Below are 27,328 nucleotides of genomic sequence, written 5' to 3' on the forward strand. Positions count from 1 at the left end.
TGCATTCAGAGGACGACTCTTTTAACAGAAGCCCTGAATCTCTCTTAAAAGATTAATATTTAAGACGTGCACAAAATATTCAGAATGATAAATGTGAGATAGAAGTTAGAATATCCAATAATCAAGAGGAAGTAAAAAGGCAAAGAAGGGAAAGAAGTTACACAATAGATTTACACTGGTTCGGCCTTCTGCCTACATCCAGTCCTTAGAATACCTTCTTCTGAGCTTTAATCCACTATAGAACTCTTTCAGAGGTAGAGCACAAACCTTTTACAGAATAGTCTAAGCTTGAGTAAAGTACCATCCTTTACTCCAACACTCAATTACAACACTCGTTCATGCCTATAACCGAAGCAACAACAGAGCTTCTAATTTTATAATAGAAAGGTTCCAATATGAAATATATCTGAACTAATCTCTCTCTCTCTAAATGATTACACGAATATGAAAATGCTTTGTGTATTTTCTCTTTGCTCTTGTTTTTCACTTTTCTAATGTATCTCTTTTAAGCTTGATGATCAGTTGTGAAAATGGAGCTTGGACTTGGATTTTATAGGTGGAGCTTTCAAACTAGTCATTTGAATCAGAAGGTAGCCATAGTGAAGAAGCAATTTCTATTCTTCTCTAGAGCTTTCGAGTGATGCGCCCATATTGCCATTTAAGGAAATAGTCATTTCTGAATTCAGAGGACTGATGAGAACTGTGTCTAATGATCTTCTTCTGAATTCTGAATCCATGGGCTACATGCTAGCATTTCCATATTGGTGAATACAGAGATAAATGGGTTCCTAACAGAGTCTTCTATCTTATGATATTTTGCCAGATTATGAAAGTCTTATGTTTGAATTTTGCAAGGGCTTCTACTTTTGGGTTCTGGGCTTTTTTGGTTGGACTTTTTTTTAAGGCCTTTTGCTTATTTGTTTATATTGCTTCTAATCAATTAAAACACTTGAATACAATTGTTAGCAAATAAACACAAAATTAATTTAGAATTTTTAATACCTTGGGGATCTAATTCCTTGATTGTAATTTTTGTCATGATAAAAAACTTCATCAAAATTGGGTTTCAACAATCTCCCCTATTTTGATGATGATAAAAATAGGAAGAAATAATGATATATCAAAGCTAAAAATATATCAAAGTTAAATAATATCAGAGCAATTAAAGCTTAAGGATTCTTTTGAAAAAATTCGTAAGCATATCACAGCTTGGCAGCATGGCATATAATGAAATACTTCAAAAGATGGATATGTAATTTAAGCATAAAAGTAAGTCAATAAAATTCAGAATGAATTAAGGTAATTCAACACAGAAGAAGATACAACAAAGAATTAAGTTTAACACCTTATGATCCCATAAGACAAAAACCTAAACATTACTTAGATGGTTTTGGAGGTTTTGGGTTCTGACTTTATGCTTCCTCTGGTACTTTTTCCTTCGCTTCGTTCTCCCCCTTTTTGTCAGCACCAATGGGGAGAGAAGTAGCAGCTGAATTTGAAGTGGATCGTCAAGAATTAAGCTAGAAGGTGTGATATTTAAGTTGTTTAAAACTTTGAAGCAGTCCATCATTAATGTCTTTGAACATTTCAGTTCCTTCAACAGACAGAGTCCCTTTCTTACTCATTTCAATAAGCAAAAGTTCCACAGCCTTCACATTCCATAGAGTAGTTGCAGATAATGAGTGTGAGTACTTCTGGAGGACTTTGATTAGAGTGTGGTTTAAAGCCTTATACTAATTGGAGCTATGACTGACCTATTGAATCAGAGCCTGATTGGAGCTTCAATAGTGTGTTCGTCATCATTTTTCTGAAGGTTGTGGTTTATATCACTCAGTTCAGAAGTGATGTTCTGAAGTTCAGAGGAGATTCTATTGGAGACTTTAATGGCGATGGCAGAACCAGAACATATGATAGTATGCTCCAAGGTTCCCATATGAGAAATCATTCCTAACTAAATGGTTGCCATTTTGTCAGCATAGGTATGGATTCCTTGCTGAAAGACCAGAGCTGCAACAGTGTGAAGCAGACTTTGGATGCTAGCAAGCTCGTTAAGAAAAATTAGGGCCTCGGCAACAGAATATGCGACCATATGAGAAGGATGAGGAATTGGAGTTGGAGTTGGTTGAGGAATGGAAGCATTGTTGACAACCTCAATTAGACGATTCGCAATCGCTTTAAGTGTTTTGACAACATCTTCTTGACTCGGAACCTGGGAAGTCGAAGCCGATTTAGCATTGATCTTTTCAGAAAGATCTTTGCCCTTATTTTTTTATCTGCTGAGCAGAATCAGTAAGTTGATGGATATCTTCGGCAATGATAGATAGCTGCTCAGGATGAGGTATAAATGGATTCAGAGCCTTAATTTATTCAACGTCAGAGGAGTCAATTGGTTTCTCACTTGGCTGAAGGAATTTGCCTAGATTTTGGACAACTTCTAGTGCCATGATAGTTTGAGATGAAGATGGATTAGACAACACAGATTTCGGTAGTGTTTCTTCAACATGGGTGTCATCCATGGACTTTTCAGTAGCGAAGTTCTTATCAGAGGATTCTGCGGTTTTTCAATTAGAAAAGTCTCACCATAAGGCTTTTCCTTAAGAGGAGATTTAGCAGAGGGAGTTGCTTTAGGAGGATTCTCATCAGAGAATTTTTCAATGGTTTGATCCCTAATATGATTCTTAGTAGAGGGATGTTCCTTAACAAGAGATTGGGTAGGAGGACTTATATGAATTGAGTTACCAACAGAGGGATTTTCCTTAGTAGGAGTTTTTGGAGCAGGTATGTCCTTAGTGGATTTTTCAGCGATAAAGTTTTCTTCAAAAGATATTACAGCAGCTGGAGGAGAGGAGATGGTGGATTTTGTCTTCTTCTTAGTCTTCTAAGACTTCGGAGACTGGATGGCAAACTTTGTTGGTGGAGTATTGAAAAGGGATTTGTAAGAGCCACTTCCGAAGAAGGAGTTAGGAAACGAAGCCTTACTTAGGTTTAGAGCTCGACCAGTCAATTCATCCACATCATCAGTGGGAGGATTTGATTCAGTATCAGAATCAGTAGATGATGGAGATGTAGGCTTAGGCTTCTTCTGAACTACCTTAAAGAGTTTTTCACTGATCACAAGTAATTTGATGTTAAGCGCAGGAGGTTAATGGGTGATGAGAACTAACCCAAAACGTGGTTTCTTTGGAATGTGGCCAGTGCCCTTAGATGCGGGGATTTCTTTAAATATGGGTTTGATCATTTTCTTCGAAGGAGTTCCAGAAGACTTATACTTCTTGGGAGGAGGTGCATCATCTTCAAAGATGGCATTGGGATCAGCATCACATTTCTCAAAAGGATAAAAGCTTGGTTTTCTCAGAGGCATTTGGTTCAGAAGGATATTGCTTATCCGTAGATTTTGCCTTAGAAGGCTTATGACCTTTTTGTTCAGATGGTAGAGAGTCAGAGGTTCGCTTCTTAGAAGCTTTGATTTTGGAAGGCTCAGATTTTTTGGTGTCAGAGGGTATTCTAATGGGTTCGGTTTCATTTGCTTTTGAGGCCTTTTCAAAGGGCTTGCTGAGTTTTGTGGACTTAGAGGATTTGGAAGTTTTGGTTTCAGCAACAGCAGAAGGGAGGACTTTGTGAGGTTTGTTATGCTCAAGTCCATTGTGAATTCACTCATTTATTATAGATCCTTGTTGATAATGGGAATTTACAGGAATGATAATCTCCCGATTCTCTAAAATTTTGGTAATGAGATAACCATAGATCACCTGGGTTGAGTTCCTCTTCATGGCAGAAATGAGAAGAATGGGAAGGTTCAGAGGCTTGGTTTCCAACATGTGCCACATGACACAGAGTTCTAGCTTCGATATTGAATTAATAGAGTCTTTCTTAGCCTTTAACTTTCTTTTCATCTCCTGATTTTCTCACCTCGTTGCCGTCCAGATCAACTTCCAGCAAATCTGCCAAGTACTGTGGAGTTATAGTAAAGGTCTTACCTTGAACGGTGGTGGTGAGATGGTCATCGTTGGGGGGGGGGGGGGATATATATCATTGGGTAGAGAGAAGAAAGTTTCAGTTTCTCATTTCTTGCTTGAAACCCAACTAGAGAAGGGTTTTTCTCTTAATAAATAAATAAGGTTGTATCAGCTTTGCGTCCGACAAAATTCCTAGTCAGCACATGGTGCTTGTTTCAAGCCATACAGAGCCTTCTCAAGCTTAAATACATGGTTTGGAAGCTTAGGGTCTTCAAACCTAAGAGGTTGATTCACATAAACCTCTTCATTCATGAATCCATTTACAAATGCACTCTTAACATCCATTTACAATATTTTAAAGTTCATGTAACTAGAAAAGGCACATAAGATTCGGATAGCCCAACATTGTTTTTCAAGCGAAACCATAAAAATCTGTCCAAAGCATTGAAAATAGAGAACAAAAAATCAATTCATCAAAGTCCCCTGCTGCTGGTTGCGGATTCTATGGTAATTGGACCAAGTTGTAGGTTAGACATCTCATGTCTGATGGGATTTAAATGTATTATTATGTTGGGCTAGACCCAAACTTAACCAAGGCAAGAATTAGGTAGCCATAGAAGACAAAATGGCAACAGAACAAAGACAAGCAGCAGCTATATTTAAATCACAACTTGGGCTATATAATATATATACATAATATTTACATTTCATATACATTTACATCCCTCAACTAACAAAATTGGGGAAAGCAACTCTGAGAGCAAACTTCACAAGTTAAAAAAATAAATAACTAACAAAAGAATCATCTACCTTAGCTATCTATAGCACCAGAATTCCTTCCTCTTTACAATTTGCGCCTTAACTTGTTTTTTTTAATCATAAATCTCAACTTATGTGAATTTTCCGACTCACTGCAGCCTGCAAAACCATAAACAACAGCAGATATTATAGCTAAATCTGGATGCAAACAAAATCTTTTTTGCTTGTGCTATCCACCAAATTTAAAAAGAAGAGGCAAAACAAAATCAAGCGTAACAGATATACATCATATCGGCAGGTAATCCTGTTATCGCTCTTCAGAAGCATATTTTCATTTTTTTTAAATGAACGAAACGTAATGCAAGTAGAGGCAAAGAGTTATCATTTTAATCTAAGAATTACATTATTCATGCAACTCAATTAGCATATATTAATCACTTCTTCAGGTACCTCTATTAGAGAACCATTATAAACTAATCTTGGGGCATTTTTTATTTGAAGAATGAGGATTTCAAACTCAGAATACAGTGAGGAAGCGGATGCTACTCTTCTCACATCTTAAATGGATTATAAGTATATTCATAATACCAATCAAGGTTGGGTTGAGTGGAAAGGGCCTCTAGTCGCTTAAGTTAGGTCTCAGGTTCGATTCTTAGTGTATGCAGAAAATCTTAATTGAGAGAGGGGCCACCTAAACCGTGCCTGAACAACCTCGAACCGAGTAATCGGATTAATCACCAAATAAAAAAAGGTATATTCACAATAAGTCAGACTCACCAAACTTTCAGTCCCATGAATCGACCTAGTATCTGATGTTACTGATCTCTGGGCTTGACCAAATCTTCTTCGGATAAAACCCTGTATGTGATTATAAATGCTGTATACCAGCAAATAAAAAAAAAACATCATGGTAAGAAAAATTGACTTCATCAAAAAGTTATCTTTCTATACTAGTCAAAAATAGTTCCTTTACAAAACTTACAATGACAAACCAACTTGTTTCAAATTTTCTTAAATATGCCAGCTGAACATTAAGTTTAAAAGGAATCACACTCAAAACCCCAAAAAGTAGTTGTGAAACATCATGTCTCACTTTCAACATTTTGCTCAAACTTTTAGATATTTAGGACCCAAGCCAAGAAACAAGAATGCATAAGCCTTGAGCTAAAGTACACATTACCTTAGGCGATGCCTGTTGCAAGTTGTGAAAAAAGCAATGAAACCATAAAATATACTCTTCAAAGCTCTGAAAACCTGAAAGTGTTATGGTCACCAATAAGAATCACTGACTTAATAGTGAAGTACTATTTTATATGCAACTGTGTAAATCTCTTCCAACCTTGGAGAAAAGATCCTTCCAAAGCAAATGCCACACAGAAGCTTCAGTTGCCACAACAGATGGTGAAGAAAGCTGGCATATGCTACTCAGAACCCGCAAGATATGACCAACGAAATCTATTATGGAGGCGAAAACAAAGGCTAAACCACTTGATATTGCAAAAACTAAGCGGATTGGAGCCCAAAGTATTTCCACAAGGATCCAAAACATGGGACAAAAAACGGAAGTTGCTGCAGCACAAAAAAAAAAAAAGATATAATAATTATTAGATTTCGTTAAGGCTACAAAGAAACTTGCTCACAGAATTGAATTACTATAAAATCTGATCACCTACCAATGCCCCAGATTACCGAGATAATAAGCCATAGAGGCCAAAGTATGACCTCCAACATATCTATAACTATACTGCAAAAAGATCCCGTCACAACCCCAACAATAGAGCACAGGCTCTCTATCACTTCAATGACTACATTCCACATTGGAAATAGGAAGTTTATTAGAAGCGAGAGTGGTCCAGCTAGCGGTTGTGTGAAAACTGAAAAGAACGATCGAGTGGTACGTGTGACTGTTAAAAACCACGTCAAACCCTTCTGGAAATTATGCAGAAATAGCATAGTTCCCAAATACTGGATCCTTGATGCCATCTCCCAAGTCTCAATCCAATCAAAAAGTGGCCCACACAAACGAGATGCAGTTGCCTTGAGAACTGGAACATTTTTATAGAGATCATAAAATCCTATAAGAACAGTTACAACTGATATCACCACATATAAAGCTCTAGCCAGAGGGCACATCCAGGGTCGATAAAGATGGCAAACCACAGGATATGACTGAAGGAAGATAGCCCATGATGGAAGTCCTGCCTCTAGCAAAGTAAGCAATCGCAAATCAGACATTATTATTTGCCTCAGTTTAAATGGAAGATCATGATCACTGAACCTAAACAGAATCAGAACATCTCGGTACTTCTTAGCTTCAATAGTGTTCTCACAATCATTGGTATAGGTCTCTAACAAGTCCTCAATTCCTCCTAGTGTTTCCTCTGAATAACAATCAGTTTCACCTCCAGAACTATTAGATCTAGTAATCCTCCTTCTCTTATAAGACCCAGTTCGACGAGGTGTTTCTATATAACTTATTCTATTTTCTGGGGTCCCAGGATATATACTAGAATTATCACTACTGCAGCATGGCGAATTATCTTCATCCCCTGGACTATTATTGCAGATATTCTCGTCATCGTTAATGCAGAGAGTCATCGAGAAGTTGTCTTCAGCATCATAAAAGACGTCTCCTAAGTAATTTGACATATAAATGAAGCATCTTAATCAAAGTCACTTCATTTAGTTAGTAAATGCTCAAATTCCATGCATAACAGGCATTGTGATCATGCAATTAAGCAGGCAGGAACATTTAACAGGAAAAATCATACTTCAAAAAGATGGAGAAACGGCTTCTCACTTCAGCTATTGTTAATTCATGGAGGCATCTTTTTAATCATAGCTTACATGATGATAACTATAGCAATACCCAAATGTAGTGCCCGTTTGTTTCCATATTTCGGAACTCCTTTTTGCCTTTTAATTCTAAACATGAGATAAAAAGTGTTTGGTAAAATTTCAAAATAGCAGCTTTTAGCAGAAAAATCAACTAACATCTACTATCTATCAGCAACCGGTAAACCAAATGGGCCCATAATCATATTATTTTACTCTAAAAGTGAGACATGTATTATAAACTTTAACGCCTACTAAATCATGTATTGTTGCATCAACTCACATTCATGGATTTAAAGACGAACACATCCACAAATATACACTAATTATATGCTTCAAATCAACATTAACATATACCATCTAGATGGTGTTCATGAAAATTATTGTTTATTTATATCTACAACCTTGCAATTTGACTGGTAAAGGGCGGCCCGGTCGCACTACGCGTCCCCGCTGAGCGTGGGTGTACTGGGGGCAAGCCTTCCCCTGCCAATTTATTTGGCAAGAGGCCGCTCCTAAGACTCGAACCCGTGACCTCTTGGTCACATGACAACAACGTTTGGTGTCAGCAAAAAATCAGCATGGCAGCAGGATATATGATTAAGGCCTGTATTACATAGTATATGATAGAGAAAGCTATATAGGTATAGAGGTTAGTTAGGAAAGCAAAGGGACATGTGGAAAGGTCACTTAGTTGGCATATGTTATGCTAGGAGGGAGAAAGAGGGGAGGTAGCTTCATGTAATGCAAATTGTTGTTGCGGGCACTGTTTTCTTTCTATTTCTTTTTTTTTTCTTCTGCGTGTGTTTGTTTTCTTTTACTGATACAGTCAGAAGCCTCAATAAAGGCTGTTTTGTTCATATTTCAGTTCTTTATCTTTGTTTGAGTATTTTGCGGGGTTGAGTTGTGTGGTCTTTATCAGTATATGCCAGGAGTTGGTCTTGAAAAATACCGTTCTATAATGACTTCCTCTTCAGGCACTATGGTTAAATTACATTTATTTAGTGGACTGCTTAACGTTTTAATATGGAACGTTATCTTGCAGGAAACCTTGAACATGAGAAACTTCTTGGCAGCAAAACATCAGAAAAGGTGTTACGAAAAAAGAACAAAGAAATAGAATTTCTAAAATAAATATAGTCAATTACAGCACCTAAAACACCAAATAAGTGTCAAAAAAATATAGCACTCCTCCATTTCATAGCAACACAGGATCATGTAAAGCTCCATTACGCACTCACTTAGCCTACAAAATAAGGTAAGCTGGCAAGGCATCACATTTTCAACTGAAAAGGGTAATCCAAAAACAAAGAAACACACTGACCAAGCATGGATGTTAAAGATATAAAGGTCCTGGTCTTAAAAAATATAGTTTTATCCCCTTCATTCCTTCATCAAAATACATTTATTTCAGGGGTCTGCTTAACATTTTTGACATGGAACATAATCTTGCAGGAATTGAACATGATAAACATTTTGGCAACAAAATATCGGAAAATAGAAGTTCTAAAATAAATATAGAGTCAATTAGGCGCCAAAAAATACAGCACTCTTACTTCCCACAGCAATCTGGATAAAAACACAGACTTCATATAAAAGATCCAATATGCACTCACTTAGCCAACGAAATAAGCTACTCTGCAAGGCATCATATTTTCATCTCTAAAAGGGCAATCCAAAAACATAGAAACACATTGACCTAGTATTGATGCAAAAGATCTAAATGGCACCGATATCAGCAAACATGAACATTTTGCCACAGTGATATCTTCCAACTCCACAAGGATTTCAAAACACACATACCATTGTTGCAAGTTAATAAAAAATAATTGTTTCTTCTGTTATAGTAATAATAATAGAAGTAGGAAAATACCAATAGCAGAATCCAGATGGTCTTTCAAGTGTAGTTCATCAGAATATGTTCCTGAGAACCACCAAGAGATACAACTGGCAGCTTGCTCGATGCTATCAAATTCCCATCTCCGCATAATTTTGGTCTCAATAGCCAGAGATGTGTCTGTCTGCATTGACATGAGTCATGACCATTTACCAAAAAGATATCCATAATGGCTGCAAATCAAGAGTATTGAAAAGGGGAATTACCTGAAGCTCATTCAAGTAGTTAATACCTTGAACATTTTTCCATACAACTTCAAACACAATAAAACCATAGAGTGTTCTGTGCAACTTGCTGCTTAACACCAAAGAATTCTGCAATTTCTTCACAGGAAGTAAACCTCTTTGAGGAGACAAATTAGCCACCTCAATCAATGAGAACCATCTTTCAAACTTCTTTGATTTACTAGAACTGGAATCAGGAGATCGATCTTTTTCCTCTTTTTTTCCCTTCTGAGCCTTAGTGTTCGCAAAAGGAGATAACCTAGACTGCAAATTAAGAATAAGAAAAATATTACTCAATGATGATCATCAAGGAATTGAAATTCACATTATTTCTGCAACACATATAAGAACTCTTAACAACCTTGGTAACCATTAACTGCCACAAGTGTGCAGGCCGGGAACCAAGGTCCCTCAACCATGGTCGATTATCCACCAAGATATATAACTTATTACTTTCAAGGGCCAAGAAGAGGCTAAGATCTGAAAGATAAGATTGCATGTCCCTGGAATAACAGTCAGTTCAATAGTAAAAAAGTCAGATCACATGCCTATACTCATATCGGTACATAAAAGTCTTAAATACTTCTCCATCATTTCACATTACAATATCCAAACCCATCTATATGTATATATAGCTAATTTTGATTTTATTTATCTATTTTTCTCATAAAATGTTATACTTCAAACCCCTTAGATCCAAGAGACAATATGCTTCAAGGAGGCTGCACGCATGCCTAATACAGGTATATAAAATTTGCAAGTTATGATAATAATGTCAAAAGGTTTGAGGGCCACAATTTTAGATTGAGGCGTTAGATAATTGAAATTGAAGTGAATCATGTAAATTATCACAGGAAAACGATATGCAAAATAGCTCGACTAGTATTATCATGTCTTATGCAACACACATCATTTAACAAGGAAAGAAGGGAAATTAATGAGGTAGAATTTCATTAATTGACTCTCGGATCCTTTGCTTAATAGCCACCCATCCAAAGACAAATACGCAAGAAGTTTCATATTCTATAGATGTCATTCATTCAATTCGCATGAAAAATTCTACAAATTCCAAGGAGATATCTCAACCTTCTGGAAAAATAGTGCATGGGGCAAAAGAACACCAGATTTACCACATAGATTCATTCATCTACAGTTACAAATACATAATCCAGGTGATTGATATTAAGAAACGTGAATAGGACAAAAAAAGTGAATCTGATTCCCAGAAAAATGTAGGTTAGTTTCTCTTCCAACTCAAATCAAACACGAAAAGAGAGCACAGACCATGATTACGCCTTGTCATACATGGATAAAATAAACATATCTGCATTTGCGTTTTCAACGTTTTGGGATGAGAAATTATTAATGCCCATATGATCACAAAACAATTCATGTCGAACAGTTTCGACCTAACAAATCCTAAAATTTGAGCCAAACACGAAGAATTTAATACAAAAATTAAATTATTTTGGAAAAACAATAATGATTAGTGAGAGGAAGCAAAAGAAAATCAGGAATTGAGACAATATTGATGCAGCAAAAAGCAAATTAAATTAAACATAGAGGTTGTATTTAAACAACAAAAAGAGAAAGAGAAAGTTGATGATGGAAAGCAAAAGAAGATACGAACCCAATCTGGAGACTGGTTAATGGAAAAATACATTTGTCATTAATGTCTTTCCCCATTAAAATTAATCTTGAAACAAGAGTTGAAGCTTGAACTATCCCCGAAATCACTAGAATTGACTGCTTAATAGTTGGAAGAAGAAAGAAAGAAAAGGTAATTAGCATCCAGTATTATCTAGAAAAACATAAAAAAAAAAAAAAAAAAGAGAGAATGAAAAGACCTCGAAAAGAGAAATTCCATGGAAGTGGAAGAAGAAGAAGAATGAGTAAGGCAGAAAAGAAACAATCACCACCGAACTTCATATCATAACAGCAAAACGGCAAGAAATCCACGGAGGAAAGATGGATGGGCTAAGGATCAAAAAAATGACGCGGAAATTAAATAAAAAAATATAAAAGAAAAAAAGAAACGTGGTAGTTAAGATAAACGACGCGGCCAGGAAACAGAAGATTTCTTAGTTTCTGTGAAATTGAATATTTGGATTTGATTTGAAGGTTGTTCCCTCCCCTATGGAGGGATGGCAAAATGGTATGTCTTATTAGTCGTTGCGATTTCTCATCGGAGATTTGTGAAAGGAAGAGAAGAAGAGAATAAGCTATATGAGATTGAAGAGGCGAGAGAGGCGGGTGGAGTGGACATCATTTATGGTTTTATCTCGATTTGCTATTTAAGAAAACTACTTTTTTTTAATTTATGGAAAACAATGTCAAGTACTACCAGATTATTGGATGTTCATTTCTCTTTAATTTGAATCCCATTCCCATAACAAAAGACAAAAACAGTTTCTCACCATAAATTTCTTAGATTCCTCTTTTTATTTTCTAATATATAATACCATGTTACTTGTGCCGCCTACACACAAATTACCTCTAAAAATAACATCATATTAGTTTTTGTTACTTACGACGGATCAAACAAAACAAGAAATTAAGCCCTTGTTTGAGAGGAGGTTAATGGAAGTAAATGGAAATAATGGAAGGTTAAGTATTAAGTTAACCTTGTTTTGGAGTTATTTTTTGAGAATAAATGGAGGTTAATGGGGTTAAATCTTTACTCCCTCTAACCTCCAAATTGAGGGTTAATGGGAGTAACGTAAACTTTTTTAAAATTTCTTGTCTCTGCAGAATAAATTTAACCTTCATTCCCCTCCAGATCTAAACTCCCAAACGAGGTTAAACATTTAATCTCATTTACATCCTATAAACTCCCAAACAAGGTTATTTGTTAACTTTCCGTTCCATCACTTCCCTTCCATTTCCATTACCTCCTTTAACTCTCACCTCCATTAACCTCCAAACTCTTAAACAAAGGCTAAATAAGAAGGATTGAAAAAGAAATTTGATGGACAAAAATACAAGAGGGCAATATAAGAAACTAAACAAAAAGGGTTAGAAAAGAGAGTATAGATCCTTTGGTTTTAAAAGTTTTGCTCTAAAGTTTGTTATCAATTTTATTAACAAACTAAATTTTTTTTAGTTTAACTCTGCTCACAAGATGTGTCTTAACTAAGGTTATCAAACCCGGACCGGTCCGATCGGTCCAACCCGGTTCGACCAAGTTGACCCAATGCCGGTTAAACGGTTTGATCCGATTTGCTTTTAGATATGTTTATCTAAAAATATATATATAAATTTTGACAAAGGTACGATTCGACCGGTCCGATCGGCCCAACCCGGTTCGATCAGGTTGATCCAGTACCGGTTAAGCGGTTTGATCCGATTTGCTTTTAGATATGTTTACTTAAAAAATATATATATAAATTTTAACAAATGTACGATTCGAACCTTGGACTTTTGGTCTATAGAGTCTAATAGACACCACTACACTACCATTTCACTTATGTCTATTATTAACTATTTAAGAATAAATAATAATGTTATAACTTAAATAATTAAAATATGATTTGGTATTATTTTTTTCTATTTAGATAAATATAATTAAAAAGTTATTATATTTTTCTCAATATTAATACAGTTTAATTAGCATTTAGATTTTAAATATATACAAATAAATTTTAAAAATCTAATAAATTTAAATTTAAGTTGAATTATAAAATACATATCCTATTAGCATATTTACATGTTAGTTATTAATAAAAAATAATCACTATTCATTTTAAAAGTAAATATTTTCTTTAATTTTTATATTTATAAATTTATTAATTTGATATCATGTTTTGATACTAAATAAATGTTATTATATTAGTATATTTTTTTTATAAATATAGTTGATATTATACTATGTTATAAGATTAAATATGAATAAAAATATAATTTGCATATGATTTTTTAATACCGGTTGAACCCCGGTTGGATCCCGGTTAAAGCTCAAACCCTTGATCTTTTGTCTTTTCCGGTTGTTTGACCGGTCCGGTTTTGACAACCATGGTCTTAACCAAACACCTAAACTTCTTCATTTTAAAAGTGAAAATGCAAACAAGAGGAGGAAAGTGAGCAACCAAACGCCCTTTAAAATAAGTTACAAAGTCCCTAGTGGTTGGTTACTCTCAAGTACTAGAAAATAACAAGAAGATTGTCCCCATTAGAGATGCTTTAAGATTTTCTTCTTTTAAGCTCTAATATATCACATTTAATACCATTTGATATGGTTGAATCTGAAAATCCACTTGAAGACATGCAATTGGACACAAATAAGGTGAAATGAGATCGTTGTCTGGCTAACCCACTCTAATGCTTAAATCAGTTTGAGGTAAGACTCGAGTATGGTGTGTTGACGCATTTTTTATGGCACATCTAGACTCATTATCATTATTTCGGACGTACTACAGGTACATTGGCATTGATTCAACCTATAAAACTAACAAGTACAGAATGCCATTTGTTGAAATTGTTGGGATGACTCCATGTAACACCAACTTTAAGATAGCTTATGCGATTATTAATGATGAGACTGAGTGGAGCTATTTTTGGGCCATGGAGAGGCTGAGGTCTTTGATCGGGGTTGATGTCAATCCGACTGTTATTGTGACTGATCGGGAGTTGGGGGATGATGAGCCCGATCAGAGAGGTTTTTCCATATATAGCACACTTGCTATGTACGTGGCATATAAACAATGATGTAGAAGATAAAGTCTACAGATTGCTCAATAAAAATAAGGAATATGCCAGTAAATTCAAGAATGGAAAATGGAGAAGGATAATACAATCCCAAACCGTAGCTGAATATGAGAAGAATGTGAGATTGATGAAGGATACAATGTGGAGGCAATACCAAAATATTGTCTCTTATGTTGAGGATACGTGGCTAGTGCACAAGGAGAAGTTTGTGGTTGCATGGACCAAGAATGTCTTACATTTTGGCAACACAACTTCTTGTAGAGTGGAGAGCGAACGGGTTCAAAGCAATGGATATATTCATCCACAAGAGCACTCGATACGGTCTGGATAAAAGTGCACAAGGAAATTGAATCGCAATTGACTAATATCAGATATAAGTTTATTCAATTTTTTAAAATGTTTTTATTTAATTTGCATTTATTACTACATATTTTGACTGATATTATGTTTTCTCTTCTTATCAGGTACGGTCTTGAGCAGTCAAGACATCGTACAGGAGTCATGTACTCCGGATTTCCGATGAACTACCTAGCGTGTAGAGTATCCCACCACTATTTGCAGCTGATTAGTGAAGAGTGTGAGCGTATGTGTGGTTTGAGTGATGAAGTGAACGAGCATTGCGGTTATATGGTGAGAACATCTCATCAGATCCCATGTGCATGTGAGATCAGAAAAGCGCTAGATTCTCATACCCCGATCAGTGTTGACAATGTCCATGTATTTTGGAAGACAGTTTTGTATACGGTTGTGCTAACACTGATGACAACGTCCAGTCCGAGCAGGGGATAGAGGATCGATGATACTTTCACTCACTGGGTAGAAAGACGACTAACCCACTGCAAAAAGAAAAAACAAACAGTCGTTAATTGATTTTACTTATATTTTTTAAATAATATGATTAAAATCAAAATCACTAACCATCTCATTGTTCGTACGAGTCTCAACAGTCGGTATGGGTGTATGAATATCGTTAATGAGATGGGGATGTGAATGGCGGACATACCAAATCATGTATTGCTCATCAGATGCCGATAAAGTCCAAGCGGCGGTCAAACAAGATATGGTGAGCATTGAACAGAGAGGAAATGCTGTCCAACAATCTAATGCAATAACATCTGGCACCTCAACTCGATACCGAGTACTAGACTAGGGATGCACGACCTTAGAGGGCTTGAAAATCGGTTGTGGAAGTGTCTGCACATACCCCAGCTGGCGGGCGTATCTATTGGGCATGTAAGGCTCTATCACATCCCAGTATCGTATCCATCCGGAGTATATGGTCCTCAGAGTGCAGAATACGGCACTACAACCGTACGGCAGCCACATCACCTGCATACATATACAAATAAATTAGTGTAAAAGTAAATTAATATGTTTTAATTGCAAAGTGGTTTATAATTAAATGGGAATTGTACCTCATCAGTAGTCAACCTACCAAGCCGACATCGAAAAGCTCACACCTGACCTTCTGTCTTCTCCATCAATATCAATGGCCACATGGAAGCCCTAGGTATGTCAAGGCCCACTGTCAATCCCTTCCGATGAGGCCTAAAGCACGGGAAGTACTCGTAAATCCATGCCTAAATAAGAGTCAGACAACCTGTGATCTGCCCGCAATCTCCTCTACTAGCAATACCTAAGTGACGGTATAGGTATGCTAGTGCAATTAAGCTCCATGAGTATCCACACGTGCCATATGCCCCATCTTGCACCTCCAGCAAACAAGCGGGTCGGATCCGATCCCCACTCTTATCTACAAACAAGGTGGAACCAAACATAAGCCACATCCAACCTATCACCTCAGTCTCGGAAATCTGTCCTACTTTTCATGTATTGATTATGGAACTGGCACGTATACCACCAGAGCGGTAGTGATTAGCCAGCAACTCCTCACTAGTCACCCCGAACAGATTAATAACAACGGACTGAAGCTCCGACGTCCCATGGTCAACAGTCACCATATTCCAATCAACCGGGATATGCAAAATCGGCCACACGTCATGTAACAGAATGGTCATCTCACCGAAAGGCAGGTGAAATGATGACGTGTCTAGCTGCCAACGCTCCATAAAAGCAGATATCAGAGTCGCATCAATGTGAGGGTACATGATAAATGGTAGATGTGCCACCCTAGATGACTGTATAAGCGCCCGAGTCTCCTCAAAAGTGGAGTTGAACCATGTCACCAGCTTACTGCAAAACCCTGATCTCGTATGGCACCTGAGGACGCTCCTCTCCAAATCCCAGCTGCTACATGTCCTATGAAACTGGGAATCAGTGTACCATCAATAAGACCCCCAAGGACTGATGCGCCTCGAAGCTAATGCCCAACGAGACTCACTAAGGGATAACTGTACCCCGTCATTATCAAGTAATAATCTGGACAAGTCCAGGTATCGAATCCACATGATTTATACCGCAAGTACCAAACTACTAGGATTCTAATGTTATCTAGGCTATGAGGGGGTTTGAGATTGAAGGTTGTTTAAGTTAAACTACTCCTAATTAAGTTAAATCTACTCCTAAGTGATCCTTAAATAATGTAATTAACCTGGAATGAACCGTGGTGATACGATAATACCAAATTCAAACCTATTTTATCAACCAATTGTTAACCTAATCCGAGTCGCTTGTGCCTAAGGTGATTAACCCTACTTATCCTTCTATGGTTCCTATCGCGTGATTCCTTTGTAAGGCCAAAACTAGCTCTAAGGCTCAGTAATTTGGGCTTAATCTTCTATAAGGTTGTCAATCTTATAGGCTCTGACTAGGTAAGATTCAGCTCGCAATATGCGCCAAGTTAATGTTTGGATTTATGAATGAATTAACCTAGAAAGGCAAAGCGTAAGTCTAAGAAAAGTAATAAAAATAAATTGAACAAAACAAAACTCGAATTAATATTAAAGATGAAGAATATGTTTGTCACGATGATACAATTAGCCTAGGATTCATAGAATGGATCAGAGTCAAACAGAATATAAAAGAGAAAGAAATCTCTTTCAGGGAACCTGTCGACCGATCCAGACGTATTCCTAGGACTTGAAAAATAGAGCCTTGAATAATCTTCGGGGAGCACGAAGGTTGAAGGGTCTTCAATGGCTGACGGAAGGGATGAGAGGATTCTTCAAGGATGGAGGCTAGGGTTTTTTTACAAAATAAAAGGATATTTTAAAAACTAAATACAATGTTCTATTTATAGTTGTAGTTTGATGCCTAAACCTAATCTAATTTGTTTGCCGAGCGACTGCCGGGGGTCCCCAAGCCGCGATTTTCGCCCAAAATTGATCCTGTTTTGACCTGCACATGCACATAAACTCCAAACGATGTTAGTTCAAAGGATAAATTGACCCATCAGTCGTTAGATTTGAGTAAAAACTCCATTTGGTGTGACCTTTAGTGGATCAATTAGCCGAAATAATAAACGATAGTTCAAGTGTGTGCTATCTTGGTAATATTTTGCCCGAAAACAATCAGAAAACGACTAGAAACTACAAAAGTAAATAAAACATCTACTAAAACTAACTAACACACACACACATGCATAAAAGTGCGAGAATTTCTCGCTTATTGAATGAAAACTAATCAAAACTATCCTAAAAACCGTACCTAAAGATAGGGGTTTTCGACCCCTATCAAGGACCCGCTCCTTCACTAACCAGTCATCCTTTGAAGCATCCTTGGAGTGTTTGATGCTCGCTGAAATTATATTACACATATTACAGTTGAACGATTGAAATCTTATAAAAATAACTAAATAAAAATAATAAAAGAATAAATCAATAATTCAAATTTTTTAGCGGATGACGATGACAACGACCCAACAGCAGTAAAACGCCCGTCTCAACCCCTCGTCACATACACATGGGGGGGCATATCATCAAGTGGAGGAGGCACTGAGCCAGTTACGTCCATCCGATCATCAGCATCCTCCTATTGAAGTCCAACACGCTCAGCATCCTCCTGCGCCCTTCTGGCATCCGCAATCATCCTCTCTGAGTCCAAATCCTCCAAGCGGAGGCAGTGATAACACGACTGGTGGTATGCCGGTATCCGAAACCACCGTCATCCTCTGAAGTCTGAAAAATAACAAGGAAATCGAATAACTACAGTTCCTATTTGCATTAATTGAAATTCTTCACCAAAAACTAACCTATCCAATCAGTAATTTATCTAAATTAAATTTACGTTGGTAGATAAATAAATAAAAATTAATAACAAATAATTAATTGCACGCTTCAATACCACGGTATAGTATTTTTTCTATCTAATCAGTAATTTGTCTAAATTAAATTTACGTTGGTAGATAAATAAATAAAAATTAACAACAAAAAAATTAATTGCACGCTTCAACACCACGATATAGTATTTTTCTATCCAATCGGTAATTTATCTAAATTAAATATACGTTCCTGACAGATAAATAAATACAAATTAACAACAAAAAATTGAGGAGAATGAGTACGTTAAGCTGGAACTGTCGAGGTATGGACAACCCTCGAACAGTTCGTATGTTGAAGAACTTAGTTGCTAGGTTCAAGCCCGATTTTATCTTTCTGATGGAGGTGAAATGTAACCGCGAGAAAGTTGAGGTAATAAAGCGTAGCCTTTCTTATTCTGGTCTCTTTTTCATTGATCCTATTAACCAAGGTGGAGGTTTGGCCTTTCTTTGGAAAATTAATGGTTCAGTCAGTTTGTTGCGGGCTTCTAGAAATTTTATTGATGTCAAAGTCTCTTTACTGGGTTTGCCGGAGTATCGATTAACCGGTTTTTATGGTTTTCCTGAGCGTTCTAGAAGGTCAGCTTCTTGGGAGATGATCCGAGATTGTGTAGTAATTGTTCTTTGCCTTGGGTAATTATTGGAGATTTTAACGACATGGCTTTACAGAGTGAGAAGAGTGGTGGTCGCAGACATCCTCCTTATTTAATTAATGGTTTTTCTGATGTGATTGAGCATTGTAATCTATTCGAGGTCCCAATGATTGGACATGCATTTACTTGGGAAAAGAGCAGAGGCTATCATAATTTTGTTGAAGAGAAGTTAGATCGGGGTTTAGCGTCATCCAGCTGGCTTCAATTGTTTCCTTCGGCCAAAGTTATTAATGAGGAAGCTTCGGCCTCTGATCATTCAGCTCTTGTGCTGTGTCCGACCTCCAGTGAAGGGGTGTTTGTTCGCCGGTTCCGATTCGAAGCTGCTTGGACTCAGGAACCTGATTATCGTGAGCGGATTGTAAGTTCCTGGAATGGGAATGCCTCAGAGGACATTTTGGTTCGACAGGAGCAGTGCGGGCAGTCGCTGTATCAGTGGGGAGCTGAGTTACGCAGTCGGTTTTCTTCCAAACTTGTGGATTGTCGAGCTGAGATTAAAAGGCTGCAGAATTGTGCTAACGGGACTAGTCAGTCATTACTTTTAGAAGCTCGGGAAAAGCTGGAAAATATCCTGTACCAACAGGAATTGTATTGGAAGCAAAGAGCAAAAAAATTGTGGCTGGCTGGAGGTGATATCAATTCAAAATTTTTTCATGCAGCTGCTAATAATAGAAGGAAAAAAATAGCTTTGCGAGGCTTCGTGATGTTGAAGGCGAATGGCGCAGCTGGGGTGCAGGTTTGGATTCTATTATTCTCTCTTATTTTACTCAGCTTTTTACCTCGAATGGTTGTGTTTTGGGGCCTATTATTGAAAATGTGGTGCCAAAGTTGTCTGTGGAAAATTGCGATATGCTCTGTGGTGTTTTTAATGCTGTGGAAATTAAAGAAGCCTTGTTTTCAATGCACCCTAACAAAAGCCCTGGTCCTGATGGTTTTAACCCCGGTTTTTATCAGAAATTTTGGGATGTAGTAGGAGCTCATGTTACTGAAGCATGTTTGTTATGGTTAAATTCTGGATTGTTGCCTGATGAGATTCATGAAACTAATATTGTATTAATCCCTAAGAAATCGAAGCCTGAGATGGTTTCTGACTTGAGACCGATAGCTCTTTATAATGTGATATACAAAATTGTGTCAAAAGTCTTAGCTAATCGGTTAAAGAAAGTGCTTCATGTTCTTATATCTCCGTCCCAGAGTGCCTTTATCCCTGGCAGACTTATCTCTGATAATGTTATGCTGGCATTTGAGGTGAATCACTATCTCCATCAGAAGACTAGAAGAGTTTCAAGTGGTGTAGCTGCTCTTAAACTTGATATGTCTAAAGCATATGACAGGATGGAATGGAAATTTCTTCAGGAGATGTTAGTGAAACTTGGTTTCCCATCGAGCTTTGTTAACTTATTAATGCAGTGCGTTACTAAGGTTAAATATAGGGTTGTCCATGGGAAGCATGTTGTGGGCCCTATTGTTCCACAGAGGGGGCTCCGTCAAGGGGATCCGCTGTCACCATATCTTTTCATTATCTGTGCAGAGGGTCTTTCTCTCTACTTATCTCGACTAGAATCAGAAGGTCAAATCCGAGGTTGTGTTGTTGCGAATCAAGCGCCAGCAATCTCTCATCTGTTCTTCGCTGACGATAGTTACTTCTTCTTCGGAGCCAATCGATCAGAAGCTTCTGCAATTAAACAAGCTCTAAATGATTATGAGTGTGCTTCTGGTCAGAAAATAAATTTATCAAAATCCTCTATATCTTTCAGTCGAAACTGCCCAGATGGTGGGTGTGCTGAAACTAGTAATATTTTGGGGGTTTCCGTTGTAGCCCTCCCGGATAGGTACCTGGGTCTACCTTCAGTGGTGGGAAGGAATAAGGCACAGGTTTTTGGCTTTGTTGAGGACATGGTGCGGGCTAGACTGAAGAGCTGGAAGGCCAGATTTCTGTCAAGAGCTGGAAAGGAGATTATGATTAAATCAGTAGTGCAGGCGCTTCCTTCTTATGCTATGAGTCTTTTCCTCTTTCCTATGAATATCTGTGATGATCTTGAGAAGTTGATGAATTCTTTTTGGTGGGGATCAGATGTTTCGGGTAAAGGTAGCTTACATTGGAAAGCGTGGGATAAGCTGTGTTGTCCTAAAAAAGCTGGTGGAATGGGTTTCAGAAAATTGCATAATTTCAACTTAGCTTTATTGACCAAGCAAGGTTGGCGGCTTAGCTCAAATCCTGAGTCTATTGTGGCTCGAGTTTTTAAGGCTCTTTATTATCCGAATTGTTCTTTTCTTGATGCATCTTTATCTGATGGGCCTAGCTTCATTTGGCGCAGTATTATGGGCGCTCAAGAATTGTTAAAGTCGGGTATTCGAAAATTTGTAGGGGCGGGTGGGGAGGTCCGGATTTGGGATGACCCGTGGCTCCCTGACGATCATTTTCCATATATTGTAAGTGAAAAATTGGATGGGGTAGGGGTGGAAGTGGCTGCTGATCTAATGGAGGAGGGTCAGCGATCTTGGGATGTTGGGTTAGTTTCGGGCATTTTTGCTCCTCGAGATGCAGATCTTATTCTCCGTATCCCCTTATCTGATCGGGTTGATCAAGATGTGTGGTATTGGAGGGATGACCGTCGGGGCAACTATACAGTTAAAAGTGGGTACAGAAAGCTTATGTCTGGATTTGGAACAAATTGGTTCATTGATTCTCCTCTATGGAATAAACTTTGGAATCTTAAAGTGCCCCCTAAAGTTAAGAACCTCCTTTGGCGGGTTCTTGCTAACTGTTTCCCTTCTAAAGTCGCGCTGAAAGCCCGAGGGGTTCCTATCTCAGATTTATGTGAGCTCTGTCATAGGGCGGTGGAAGATTCGTATCACATTTTTCTCAGATGTACTATGGCTCGAGCTATTTGGACTATTTCGCCTATTGGGGATGTGGGAACCCAATTTCAAAACATTTTTGATTATTGGGGGTGGATCTTCTCTAAACCGATGGAGCTTGTTGAGCTTGTATCGGTCTTATGGTGGATTATTTGGGGTTATAGAAATGACATTGTGTGGAATCGGAAGGATTCACAAGCTTCGATCTTGTTCCATTCGGCTGTTTCATTCCTACAGGCCTGGAAGAAAGCGCAGGCGTCGGTTTCTCCTTCTGGTAGTCCGGCTGTGCCAAGCCTGAAGGTGTGGCAGCGTCCTCCAATTGGATTCCTAAAATTGAATGTGGATGGTGCGTTATTTGCAGACAAGAATGTGGCTGGGTTTGGGTGTGTTGTTCGGGATGAGTTGGGCCGTTTTGTTGCGGCTACAAATGGATCCTTGCAGAATTATAGATGCATCGTTCATTGAAGCGCTATCAGTCCGAGAGGCTCTTAGTTGGATCAAAGACCGCGGATGAAAGGATATAATCATTGAATCAGATTCTTTGATCGTGGTACAGTCTATGGTCCGCCCGTTACAGGTTTCATCTCCTTTTAACGCTTTAGCCAATGATTGTCATTTTTCTTTGAACGAGTCTTTTAATTGCTCTATTCATTTTGTCTGTCGTTCTGCAAACTCTGTTGCTCATTTGTTAGCTAGAAGTAGTATTTTACCTTTACATCGGGGGTGAGTGGTTTTCTGTACCCCCTGATTTTATTTGTAATATGCTTCTTCTTGATTCTTAATATATGCTATTTGGTTGTCAAGAAAAAAAAAACAACAAAAAATTAATTGCATGGTTCAATACCACGATATATTATTTTTTCCTATTTCGGGTCCGCGGGCGTCCCGACATTTAAATTTCTAAAAAAAAATTAAAATTCAACGAAAAGGGTCTAGACGGGTGATTCACACCAATTCGCCCAGGCCGAAATGGGTGAACCACCCGTATTTTCCCTAGGACCGAACGGGTGGTTCACTCGTTTTCTCTAGGTACCAAACGGGTAGTTCATCCGTTTGGCCCTAGGGCCGACATGGGTGAACTACCCGTTTAGTACATACTCAATGAGTTCCGTCTCCGAATCTGGAGACGGAACTCATGATTTCGATTCGATTTTCAATAATAAAGAATTACCCGATTAATCATTGCTCTTTTTTCTCTACCGTGTTTTGGGGCCATGAATGTTGTTCGGGTTTTTTTTAATTCCAAAGAAATTTGAGAAAATTTCAGTTTTTTTGTTGAAAGAAAATGAAAAGGAATCCATAAAAAAAACTACATTGACATGAACACAAACACATACATAACGTTTTAATTACTTATGCCTTTAAGGAAAAAAACTAAATATTACATCAATTTTCTCTTCCGTGCCTTTTGGTGGTGGAGCCAACCCTTAAAGTTTGGAGGGGCTCCACTCTACGTTGAAAAAAAATGGCACAAAATAAACAAGTAAAATACTATACATAGTTTTTTTTTGCCACACACTAGATAAAGAAAATTTTATTCATAGTTTTCAAAGGGAGAACAAACTAGTTTTATCATTTCGTTTATATAGAGAATAAATACATTGTTCATTTAAAACCCTTAAGTCAAACCCGAAAATATCATCAATTTAATTCAAATCCCTAAAATATCACATTACCAAGTCAATTAAAACCCCTAAATATCACATTAATATCAATTCAATCAAAACCCATAAATCAAACTCTAAAATCAAAACCTCTAAATATCATAAATTCAATTAAAACTCTTAAATATCACATTAGTATAAATTCAATTAAATCAAAACCCCTGCATCAAATCCTAAAATTTAAATCCCTAAAATCAAAACGCCTAATCAAATCCTAAAATATAAACCCCTAAATCAAACCCTAAAATATCACCAATTCAATTAAACCCTCTAAATATCATCAATTTAATTTAAACCCCTAAAATATCATCGTCAAGTCAATCAAAACCCTAAAATCAAAACCCCTAAATATCACATTAAACTTAAATCCCTAAATAAATAAAAATCCATGGCATAAGGCCTCTGTATTTTCTAGAGCCTTTCAAAAAACAACTAAGCCGATAAGAAAGCATCGATCCTCCACCATAGCTCTCATGGCTGGGAAAAATCCATCTTTTCCTTCAGGTTGAGCTGCTGCACGCCGATAAAAGAAGACGACGGCCGGTAGTGAAAGGAACTGAACTAATGGAGGAAGCGAGATAGGCTGTAGAGTTTCTGTTTACAAATGTCCTTCCCTAATTTTTTTAAGTGGGCCATGCCCAAAACGAGCATCGTTTTGGGCATAGCCCACTTAAAAAAATAAAGACAGGAAGAAGATGGGATTCCCATCTTCTTCCTCGATCGCCATGGCTGGGACCCCAGCCATGGCGATCTAAGATTTATAGGGGTGGAGCTACCCCACTGTGAGGTTTTCCGGCAGGCCGGAGGGTCGACCGGCCCTCCCCTCCCCCTCTGGCTCTACCCCTAGTGCCACTATGCAACCTAAACAATATACCCATTAATAAGAATATTATTATAACTTCTTTTACACGTGCTTTTGCGACACGTAATTTCTTCTTGTAATTCTCCATCATGCATTTGAGATAGGAAATTCTTCTTTGTTTCTCACATTTTATTATGCTTTGTAAACTTGTTCAATTCAAATTGCAATTCAACCTCACGAGCACGACATTTTCCAATTTCATTCTCATAAGTGTGGATTTTTTCCTCATCTCCTGCCAAAATTCTCTTCCTCTAGCGCATATTGGTAGGGTAAATTACACCTATGGTCACTGAACTTTATTCTTTTTAATATTATGGCTACTAAACTTTACACTTTTTAACACAGGTGCCCACTGTGACCGTTGATCAACGTTTCTTACCTTTGACTCTCCCTTTTCACCGGTTCTCTCTCATTCCCTCCTTCTAAAACCTAGAATATCCATTTTACCATTCTCCTCCATCTCCATAGATCAATTCATCTCTCTAAAACTAGTTTTCTCTCTAACTCTCCCTTTCCCTCTCTCTTTATAAACCCCTCCCTTACTTCTTCCTTTATAGATCCATCTCTTTCTCTATCTGCTCATGTTTTTTCTAACTGCTTAACTTGAGTATTTTAGTTCTGTTTATAACATATATTGATGCTATTATGGTTTCTACCATTCCGCTAATTTTTAAACTACCTATCTTCCTGTAAAAATCATTTGGATCTCATGCTTCACTTTCTCACTCACTATCCATTTTGAGGTCATTACCCTATCCTCGTCTGGTTTACCTCTTAAAGTCTCTTTGCATGTGCAGATCTCAACATTTAATCAATTGAAATCTTCCCCTTCAAATTCAAATTGGAGTACAAAAACTTTGAAGCTAAGAACATCATAGAGATTATATAACCAAAATTCATTGCATTCAAAAACCTCATTAACAATTTCCAACTCAATCTACTTACTGATACAGATATAACATTCACTGACTAAACATTATCTAATCTTTATTTGGGCGTCTGTCGCTTCGCTAGAAACCTTCATCCCCAGGAAGTAGAAACCTAAACTTATCTACATTCTCTACCAAATATGCAAGAATATGAACAGTAAAAGTTGAACACAGTACTGAACCCATCTTCTTAATTCCAAAATATAGCTAGTTCACAACATCATCTATACTGATGCTACACTCCCCAATATGGTAGGAAGAGAAAGAGATTAAGGAAAGAAAAAAATGAAGTGAGGGAGAAGGGATGAAGGGAGGGTAAAATAGGAAGAGATAGAAAAGATAATCTGTTGAAAAGAAAGTAAAAGGTTAAAAAGATGGGTCAACGGTCGCAGTTGCCATCGGTGTTAAAAAGTGTAAAATGTAGTGGTTATAATGTTAAGAATTGAAGTTCAATGACCATAACATTAAGAAATTAAGTTCAAAATATCCACGTGCATTGTCTTTTGGATATCTACAACAACCAACATACATCTTTTCTCATGTCAACCTTTGTACACACAATTCTTCTCTATGATCTAAGACCGCAAAAACAATGAGCTCTACATATGTCACCACAAATATACTTTCTACATTTACTAAGGGAAATATGGCTACTGCACTCTCCCTGGAGAAATCGACCTAAGCAACATCAGAGGAAGAATATCAAGTCGAAAGAAGCAACAAGAAAGTTAAGGAAGCTAAAGGCAACACAGCTCTACGCAACCCAGGTGAACCAACACCAAAAGGATCTCCCTTCAGGAAAAAAGGAATATCATGGAAGGATACCCTTTTGGGAAACATCGACAATCTAGATATCAATATGGAGGATAATGCTGACGCTAGTGAATGGCAGAATACCGAAATTCCTTTTCAACATGAACCCTGCTCTAACAGTGAGGATGATGAAGAAGATGATGAGAAGTGCCCAACGGTAAGATTCTCCTCGGAGGAAAAACGACTACTCTGGAAACCGTGGAAGCCTACCTTGATTATTAAAGTTCCGGGAGGAAAAATTAGCTACTGATAGCTCCTCAGTAAACTGCAATCATTCTGGCAGAAGAAAGGAGTGTTAACTCTTGTAGACTTAAGCCATGACTTCTACCTAGCAAAACTCTCAAAGGTTTCTGACTATAATATTGCCACCTCTGGAGGTCCATGGATTGTAGCGGATCACATTGTTACGGTCAGACCTTGGCAACTGAACTTCGACCCAACAGATGATCGAATAACCAAACTACTTGCCTGGGTTCGTTTCCTAGGATTGGCAATTGAATATTACAATTCCATATATTTGATGAAACTAGGGAATCTCGTTGGCACGGCACAATATGTCGACAAAAATACAGGAGCAAGAGGAAAATATGCACGAGTATGTGTCGAACTAGATCTGTCAAAACCTCTGCTGGCAAAATATAAAATGAAAAATAGGATCTATAAAATTGAGTACGAAGGGCTTCACAACATTTGTTTCTCATGCGGAATGTTGTTGAGCGATTTCCGCAAGTGCACGATATACGCTTGTAGTAATAAAAGATATCGAACCCACAGGGAACGCTTTTTAACTAAAACTTATTTTAATTCAGTTTTATTCACGTCTTTAGGTTTAACCTTAAGAAAATCATTTGATTAATTGTATTGGTTTGTATTAGATTGGATTAATTAGGATTAGATGAGAATGTTATATTAACTTAGAGTACAATTCTGTCTTGAGAATTAATCACAAGCCAGAAG

The 27,328-nt window shown here is 37.4% G+C and overlaps 1 protein-coding gene across 2 annotated transcripts; it reads right to left on the bottom strand.

The window, feature by feature from the left end:
* Nucleotides 1-4,582: 4,582 nt before the first annotated feature.
* LOC136229219 (uncharacterized) lies at nt 4,583-11,998 on the bottom strand. 2 transcript variants are annotated; one of them, XM_066017851.1, is made up of 10 exons: nt 11,519-11,997; nt 11,302-11,417; nt 10,033-10,174; nt 9,654-9,935; nt 9,424-9,571; nt 6,389-7,348; nt 6,055-6,284; nt 5,896-5,969; nt 5,493-5,592; nt 4,583-4,874 (listed from the first exon to the last, which is right to left on the bottom strand). In XM_066017851.1, exons 2-10 carry the CDS (start codon nt 11,355-11,357, stop codon nt 4,842-4,844), a joined length of 2,025 nt encoding a protein of 674 aa, XP_065873923.1. In that variant the 5' UTR covers nt 11,358-11,417; nt 11,519-11,997; the 3' UTR covers nt 4,583-4,841. The 2 variants fall into 2 exon arrangements, with proteins under 2 accessions (XP_065873923.1, XP_065873924.1); XM_066017852.1 differs by lacking the exon at nt 10,033-10,174 and having other exon boundaries at nt 11,519-11,998.
* Nucleotides 11,999-27,328: the final 15,330 nt, after the last annotated feature.

The sequence above is a fragment of the Euphorbia lathyris genome, chromosome 5, assembly GCF_963576675.1.
Source record: "Euphorbia lathyris chromosome 5, ddEupLath1.1, whole genome shotgun sequence".
Taxonomy (NCBI): Eukaryota; Viridiplantae; Streptophyta; class Magnoliopsida; order Malpighiales; family Euphorbiaceae; genus Euphorbia; species Euphorbia lathyris.